The sequence below is a fragment of the Gallus gallus genome, chromosome 1 (assembly GCF_016699485.2).
Source record: "Gallus gallus isolate bGalGal1 chromosome 1, bGalGal1.mat.broiler.GRCg7b, whole genome shotgun sequence".
Classification (NCBI taxonomy): domain Eukaryota; kingdom Metazoa; phylum Chordata; class Aves; order Galliformes; family Phasianidae; genus Gallus; species Gallus gallus.
Window position 1 is genome coordinate 179,059,718 of NC_052532.1, and position 8,975 is coordinate 179,068,692.

At 35.1% G+C, this 8,975-nt stretch overlaps 1 protein-coding gene and 1 non-coding gene across 11 annotated transcripts in view; both read left to right on the plus strand.

Moving 5' to 3' along the window:
- PSPC1 (paraspeckle component 1) overlaps positions 1–8,975 on the plus strand; it is a 67,075-nt gene that overhangs the window by 28,499 nt on the left and 29,601 nt on the right. For 5 of the 10 annotated variants that reach the window (XM_040700185.2, XM_040700191.2, XM_040700184.2 and 2 more), the window contains exons 7-8: positions 2,295–2,352; positions 6,532–6,701. The exons of 4 other annotated variants lie outside the window; for them this stretch is intronic. In XM_040700185.2, the coding sequence (XP_040556119.1) occupies positions 2,295–2,352; positions 6,532–6,701 (228 nt within the window). Of the gene's footprint in view, positions 1–2,294; positions 2,353–6,531; positions 6,702–8,975 lie in introns of those variants that run through there. One more of the 10 variants, XM_040700202.2, reaches the window with a different exon arrangement.
- MIR6641 (microRNA 6641) lies at positions 2,489–2,592 on the plus strand. The gene has a single exon (NR_105509.1). It is a non-coding gene; the product is annotated as a microRNA 6641 (primary transcript).

The window sequence follows — 8,975 nt, forward strand, 5'->3', positions numbered from 1 at the left end:
CGCTGTCAGTTAATGCTGAGTATTTTTTTCTTGATAGGGAATTTTCTTTAAATGTTTTAAATTTATTTCACGTCCCTGTTCTGAAAATGCACAAGAATGCTACAAATTGTAAGCATAAAACAATAGCAATAATAATTCTTTGAAGTATATAGATGGATCAACAGGTAGAGATTCTAAGTTCATGGGTCTGAGGTCTACACAAGAAATATTTTTATATGGTAGAAATTCATCAGTAAAGCTGCAAAATGAGAAATAATGACTTTACTGTAATCATATTAACAACAACAGACTTAAATACAAAGTGAAATACGGGTATCAGTTCCACCATTCCCGCCTCTTGTGTTTTACTGACTGTTAACCAAAGACTTACAGAATTTGAAGCTAAGAAAAAGCAGTGTATTGGGTTGAAGAAGTGTAGTGTGTGCATTATGTAGCTTGCCTTCTGTCTTTCTCACAAAAAAAACCTGCTTATTTCTAGGAAGCAGTAATTTTGTAGCTCTGTACTTGAAAGTTCTCATCTAATTGCCTTTGTACTTGGCCCTGCCTTGTATGACACATTTCAAATCAGAAATAAGCAAAAAAAAAAAAACCCTTACAGCTTGCCGAGGCATCACTCCTGATTTGATATTGCAAGAGTTGGAAGCCTCCCAAATTAGATTACATGCAGTAATTCAAAATCCTGTGCATTTATTTGTAGCTGTTTGTAGTTTTTAAAACTATAAAGAAACAAAGTTTTGCTTCGCAAATGGACCTCAAGGCATGCACTTGTGCGTGCATGGTCTGATTCACGGAAACCTTAGCCATGATGTCTTTCTACTGTGCTGAGTGAGGGATTGACATTGGGATGGACTACGCTTCTTTGCCTCTCCGAGCTGAGGTGTAGTAGTAGGCTCATATCAACAAGATTGTATGCTCATTTTGCAACTGCATACATGGTTGATCCAAATTGAACTGATGATGTTATTTGAAAATGTTGGTTAACGTTACTCTGTAAGATCTGACAAAGTAGTTGCACGTTCTGCTATAACAGAATTATAATGTGGGTTCCAGAGTCAGAAGAAGAGATCTTTCTTCTTGTTCATCAACCAGTCTTTTGTAGTAGGGCCTGGAAACCTGGCTTTGTCTTTCAGTTAGTTACAAGGCCTTATTTTCTTTATCACCACAGCAAGCGTTATTCCTTTCAAAATTGTCTAGTCATCTTATGTTAAAAATCCTATGATGAATGCATTTTGAAATCACAAATATTCAGTTAAAAATGGCTTTTAACAAGACTGACTCAATTGCTTAGGATAATAAAGCTATTTACAAAGCGTCTGAACTTGTAAATCATTAAGAGGAATGATTTTCAGAATCAGGTAATTTTTTTGTATTTGTTTATTCACCAAATGCATGTGTATTCACTTGAGGGCAGAATATATTTTCATGTTTCTTCCAGAAAATTCATGAGAATGTCTTTCTTTGGTGTAAGTTTCATTGTTTTTCATGAACTGTAATTTCTTACTTCATCTTTTTGACATCAACAGTGATAGCAGCATCTCTTGCAATCTGTGATAGGTGAACTTTATTTTCCTTGAAGTAATCATTTTTGCATGTTGTTTCACAGCAGGACATGGTCCATGGTCAGTAGTGTCAGAACTTTTAAAATGTCAGATGACTGAGCATCGATTGAATCGAAATCAATTTCACTTATTTCTCTGTTTAGTTTAAATGCATGTTATACAGTTTACATTGGTACTACGTTTCTGTGCTAGTATTTCAACTGAGACAAAGTTGTACCACAGCTTAGTTAAGTCAAAACTGTTTGAACAAAGTAGAACTGGCAGATTGAATTTGCTTACCAGAATGTAACATACCAGACATTGGTTTCCACTAAAACCATTGGTTTAAATTGTAAAGACAGATTTAATTGTATTATTGAACAACGGCCTTTAGGCAACAATGTAATAAGACCTTCATTGACAATTCATACTCCTAGTTAATCAGGAACATTGACTGAAGATGGAGTCATTTGCAGTTGATTATTTAACTTTTTGGGAACTGAAGATGGCATCTAAGAAGTGAAACTTGTAATATTTAACGTGTAGTCTTTTAAAACAATTATTCTGCATTGTGAAATTTGACTTCTGCATTTGATTTTATACAGGTAGAGAAATATATTTAACTTTATCCCATGTACAATTTTGTAATTAATGGAAACTGTAAAACCTTGACATTTTTCATTTTCATTGAATAAATGGGAATGTTTTAAATTCTAATAATGATAGGTTGATCATGAAAATTATGTTTACTTACAGAGAGAACAGGAAATGAGAATGGGTGATATGGGTCCTCGTGGAGCAATTAACATGGGAGGTAGGGATCTGAAGGAAAAAGGCTTCTGTAATGTAAAATTTCTTTTTCTTTGGGACTGTACATGTTACTCAAGTGTAATTCATTAGTGGCAACTACTGGTGAAATGGAGTAAACGGTATTGGGAAGTAGGAAACAAAAAAATGATTTCCTTACAGACAGCTTTTTTATTTCCAGTTAATGTGTTTTAAATACCTGCTGGGAGAAAAAAGCTATGTGCAAGGTGACAGAAAACAAGAGGCAAGGAAAGGTAGTACTCCAGAAATTATGCAAGGCAAGACATGAATTTTCTGTTTCGAAAGTGTTTGGTGTTCTGCTGGGGGAATATGATCAGAAAAATTGGAACTGTAACTGTGCACAGCGAGAGGATTTAGTGTTTAAAATAGGTCAGTTCTTGTCCAAATTTTAATAAATAATTGTGCCTATAAATTTATTGTGAATCTGTATTTGCAAGAAATTCTCAGTTTCCTTTTGTAACTTAGACTACTGTCACTGCAAAAGCTTTGAAGTTGAGAAGAGTACTGTCTTAATTAGTATTTACGTTATACGCGCAGACTTGGAACAGTTTGGAATTACTCAACCAGAATCTGCTTTTAAACAAGACTGAAACATAGAACATTTCTTAAAAAATATCTTTAGGAAGCTTCCTAACTAAAATTCACTTAAAATGATAAACTTAATCAGTGTTTTTTTTCTGTTTTTCTATTTGAAATTTGAAAGTGTAGTCAAAACTTACTAAATGCTGTGATTTAACTCAGAGTAATGTGAATTGATTAATAGGTGAATGTACTTGCTCAGTCTCCATTTTTAAATACATTATTCACCACTTGCATTCACTGAAACATTTATAACTGCAAAATGGAAACAGGCTTATTCATTTACTTCAGGATGAACTTCGGGATTAATTCCGAAGGAAGACATTGTCAAGATCAAGTTACTTTGTAGTAATTTGAAGCCTAAATTGATGACTTTTTAATTTCATAGTTAAAATTTTGCTTATTGTTTTAGTGGATTCTACTTGAAAATCTCAAAGAGGCTTTGTAAGTGTTGATATTGTGCATCTTGCTAACCAGTGTTAACAGTTTCCACAAGGTATACTTTTTATATGGCGATTTAAAATGTATATTTATAGCTGTCAGTTCATAGCTTTCCACTTTCCAGGTTTTAATGTTTACCTGTATCCATCATTGTCTTGCTTTGTAGGCTTTGTGCTATGACTGTAGATTTTAAACTTGATTTAAAAAGAAAAGAGCTTCTAGAAATAAATGTGTAGTTTCAGAATAAGCTATTGTAACAGCTAACCCCAATTTTAGAAAGGGAAAAGTATTCTGAATAGGTAGAAATAGTGTTTGACTCCACAGTATCTGAATTTTAGGTTAACTCCTTGTAGACTTTTTTTTTTTCCCCTGGCCATGAACAACATTGCCACCACTCAAAAAATAACCCCCCCCCCGCCAGGCCCCCAGAAACCTCAAAAGAAGTTAACGAGAAAGGGGAAAAAAAAAAAAAAAAAAACAAACCAAAACCTGTAAACAGTAGACTTTTAATTACTGATGTTTGCATACTTTCTCACAACATTTCTGCTGGAGTTGTAATTTTTAACTGGCCTTTACATGTGCCACTTGTGACTTTTCATGACATGGGGAGCTGAAGTATCTTCAGTAATGGAAAACCTATGTGATAGCAGTATTGGAAAGCTACACACCTCTGAGATGGATTTAACTAGTGACAGACTGACTCTTGTAGAACCATTCATTTTTCTATCATCTTTAGCAAGCACATTCTGAGAGACTCCGTAATACCATATAAAAGCACTTAACTGTAACTGTAATGCTAGATGTAGCTAATAAATTTTCTCATAAGCTGGGGAAGATTGATTCAGGAAGTACCTCTTTATTGATGAGGGTTATTGGTTTATTGCCCTCTGTGCCAGACCTTGGCACATACATTTTGGACACGATATATTTTTTCAGCCCTGTGGTTCGCTCAGAGGTGTGCATTAGTCTCTGCTGTGGCATGAGTTTGATAGACTGCTTTCTGTCTGTTTCTATACTTTGTCCAGTGAATAAACTGCAAACATTAATGTGCCTCTGAAAAGAATTGCAGTTAAGTGATTGGCTCTTAAGATCTGCTTTTTCTAAGGTATAGATAATAAGCTTTTGTGGCCTCTTACAGAAGCTGTGCAGGACTCCACTTTGTATTATTTGCTCCCCAGCTGCCTTCCTTCTATTATAGCTGGCTGAAATTGGCTTACTAGTGCAGAGAGGCCTTCTAGCATGGGTTAGTTTAGAGGAAGTATGCATGTGTTTGTATGATAAAGAATCATAGCATCATTAAGGTTGGAAAAGACCACTAAGATCATCTATTCCAGCCTTCAACAAATCACCCATGCTCATTAAACCAAGTCTCTCAGTGCCACATCTGCACGGTTGTTGAAAATCTCAGGGGACAGTGGCTATGTAGGATAAGAACTCGTGGCTATTGAAGAATGACTGAACAGTATGTGCATGTGTGGCAGGCTGGCTGCGCTTAATGAGCATACTGGTAAGCAAGCCATAACAGGTCATTGAGCATTGACTGGTTTTAGTTGTGCTACCGGCACTGAGCACTGCCATCATTATAGTCAGATAAGATATGATTAGCCTTAAAAAATAGGCGTTTGTCCTTATTTTGTCAATTTAAATTCCTTCTTTTCCTTCCACGTTTAATTCATGAATGATTAATGTTGAAGAACAGTTTTATGAGATATTCAGCTATAATTTTCTCTTGGATTACAGCACAATCTTTTACTTGCAAAATGAACTGATAAGTTTGAGGGTTGATAAGAAGTATCCAAGTTATACATGCCTTTATTTTGGCTCCGTGCTGTAGGGAGAAGTCTTTGGGTATCAGCACTAAGCTCAGGAAAGTACTGCTTTGAAAATTACAAGACTTTTCTCTCTTTCTTCTAATAACCGTCATATATGCTGCTGCATTGCTGGAATTGTTTTTCTAAGCAGCGTGCAGTTGCCTAAGTCTGAAGTTTTAGCAACAATATCTTGATGCAGTGATTTCACTGACTGCTGAGATGGGATGGGTGCTCAATATTGATAATAAATATGCAATTTTACATACATGCAGAAAATCAGAGTACTATATTTGCACTAAGTGAACTGCGTATGATGGCAAACATGTATATTAATTACTGAAATTATGAGAGGTGAGAGATTGATATGTTGGAATAAGAATGACATATTTTAGTGTGGCAACATGTCTTTATTTCTTGACCTTTTTTTTTTGTCCTTGTGTATTGCCAGGTCTTGAAACATGCTAGGTTCCAAAGACACGTTTTCTTCCATTATGAAATTTTGGATGCAGATTTCTGGTTGAATAGTGTGTATTACTGTGGGGGGAAAGGTTGCATCACCACAAGTCTTAGAGCTGATGACATGTCGTAATAGTAGATATAAATGATTTATATAATCTGACCTTTTCTTTCTCATAACAAAAGCGGATGCTGGCATAGTGATATTTTCTAACTCAATATTATAGCTCGATAATCTCTTTGAAAGAAGTTCTTAAGCTGTGTGAATCACAGTTTTGGAGGAATTTTTAATATAACTTTTAACACCAACAGAATCTTTTTTTTTTGTATTTTTACTATAACAATAATTTAAATGCTATATTTCTTTCTATCATGTGACTGATAACTCATCATAAAGTTCAGTATCGCCATTGGTATTGCTTTTATATGATGTTACAGTATATTACTTTAACAGCTACAAGTAATGTTAATGCTGACAGAACAGTTTTTGCGAATCTGTACTTAATACAGTAATCCTTAAAGAGCCAAGTTGCCTTATAGATGTCAATTACTGCAAAATCACTTGAGATTTTTTCTAAACAGAGTGCATAGTGCATATATACGCTATGTGAACACTTCATGTTCTGCATAGAAACAGTACAGCTATATTTAGCTGCAAAGTTCAGGCTTCTCGGCTACAGAAGACAGATGATGTGATACAAAATTAATCTGTTTAAAAGCAGATGATTGAGATAAATGTACAGTCCCAAAGAATACATATTTTTATATATTTCACGTATTGGAAGTCTGATACATTTGGGTTTTAAAATATTATAAATTGTTTGTTTATTTTGTAAAATTCAGATAGGACAGCTCTAAGTGTAGATTGTTTTGCATAGATGCGTTTAGCCCAGCACCTGCTGGTAACCAAGGCCCTCCTCCAATGATGGGTATGAATATGAACAACAGAGGAACTTTGCCTGGCCCTGCAATGGGTCCTGGTCCTTCCATGGGACCAGAAGGAGCTGCAAATATGGGAACACCAATGATGCCAGATAATGGAACAGTGGTAATGTATCACAAATTTAATTATTTTGAATAGCTGTCATGTCTCATGGCACATTTTTATTACCAAAGATATTTTCACACTGAATAAGGCCACGTTAAATGTTTTGACTTTGTTAAAAGTAATTGATAAAACTTGTCCACTGAAATAAATTACAGTGCAGATGGAAAATGTTCCGTATTAGAATAGAATTAGGAAAATTCCACTTCAGGTGAAGAGGAAGTTCTTTGATCAGTAACCAAACTTTTAAAATTGAGATTAGATTGCACAGTACTTGTGGTAATACTTACGGTGTATAACCTGTCCTGAAAAATGATGACAAAGGGAAATTAGACATGAAGAGACATCCATATACCTGAGTAATCTGTAAACTTAGGCTTCTGCTGCTTTTTTTCTTTTGTAAAACTAGGTTGTTACCAGCTTTTTTTAATAAGTGTTGGAAGCTGTGCATAGTGTGAAGATATCTTTGTGTAAACTACTCGATCTTTTAATGTGACCTTAGTATTTTCTATTTCCTTCCTAATGGTGTTCAAAGCACAAGTTTGATGGTAATCACTTGGAAAACTTGGAAAGTATGCCAACAGCTGCTAGGCATAACTGTCAGGTCATTGCAGGAAAGGAATATTGCCCAGTTGCTGAAGGTACTATGAGTGTGTAGGACAGACATCTGGATTTCTTTTATTGAGAGCAGATATGCCATTGGCCTGCAATTAGAGCACTAGCTATTTTTGCTCTGGTCTTACAGCCAGTCACTTTTCCTAGCTGTAATGTCTTATGTAGAGAAACAACTATATCATTTTAGATCTCACATTTACATACCTTTAAATATTCTTCTGTAAATAAATGTGTGAGATGTTCTAGTGGTGTGCTATAAAGAAGTATGAAGTACAGCAGTGATTCCATTGTAATTTCATTGGAACACTGAAGCATTTGGTAGCTGTAGTTTATGTAGACCTTCTAAATGGTATCAGTATGCGACTGAGGTATCCATATAATGAAGCTGGGACAAAATCCTTTGTTCCTTAAGGGAAGATGAGATTTTGAGTGCAAAATATATGATGACTCTGTTCTTTCCTAGTGAGAGCAGTTGATTGTGCTTCATATCATGACTGGCTTGTTTTATCCGTTCCGTAGTTTCTCACAAGGATGGGGGACAGGTTGCACTCTTGAAAGAATACTGTCGGCAAAGATGCTTGTACTGGAAACTCCTGTGTTACTGACCAGTCACCTCTGGAACATTATTTTGTGGTTATATAGATGCTGAAAAGAGGTGTGAGAAAAAAACCTGGAGTTGTAAATCATGTTATCTATCTGAAATTGTTGTTTTTCTACAAAGTCATTCCAGTTATGGAAGGGCAGGGAAGGGCATTTACAGGCTTTACAAAATACATACTAAATATAAAACAGTTACCTTTCATTTTCTTCTACGTGTTACTGAAGGACAAATTAGATGCCCTTTCATTTTGGATTTTAAATTTTAGTCTGTGGACAGACACCTGCAGAAGGGTATGTCCTCCTTGCGTTTTTGTTGCCACTGGAAAGACGCTTCAGAGATTGTCTGAGCTCTGTCTCCTGAGGCACTGTGAGAGTTGCTTTCCGTTCTCTGGAGAGGAACAGAGGATACGATTTATAGACCAGAAGTGTAATTTTCATTTTTAAATTTGACTTTGAATTTTGTTAGGTAGATTTTTTTTTATTGTTCTACTGCTATTTTTAAAATATCTTTGAACATAATGATTAAAAATAGCTTCTTCCCCTGTACTTTATTGTAGGTAGGTAATTAGTGCAGTTTTCTCTTTAACTGGTTGTCCTTGTTAGAAAGAGTTGTTTCTTTGCCCAATAATGAAGTGGTAAATATGACCATGAGTATGTGGTAAGCATGTGTTGGAGTTCATATCCAGTGCTACCAAGCTGTATTCATTTAAGGTACTTTTCTAAACAAATTCCAACTAGTGCTGTAGATTTTAGGGTAATTTGGGACATTAGCAGATCTTTATGCAGCTGTTGAAGTATTGTTTCTTATACGATATATCAGCTTTTAAGTAATGTACATATATGCACAACCATGATCTAAATTATATAAAATTAATATAGATACCAGTATGTATTTATCATTTAAGTGCCTTTGGAACTCTTGAGCCCTACTATTATTACTGGAGTTAGACTTTCGGAAGAATTATTCTGTTTCAGGCATATAAATGAAGTAGTAGTTATTAATGCTCTTTTTGAACTCTCAGTACCTGGGCAGTTGTATGGTTCTCTGTTCAGAGGAAGTTC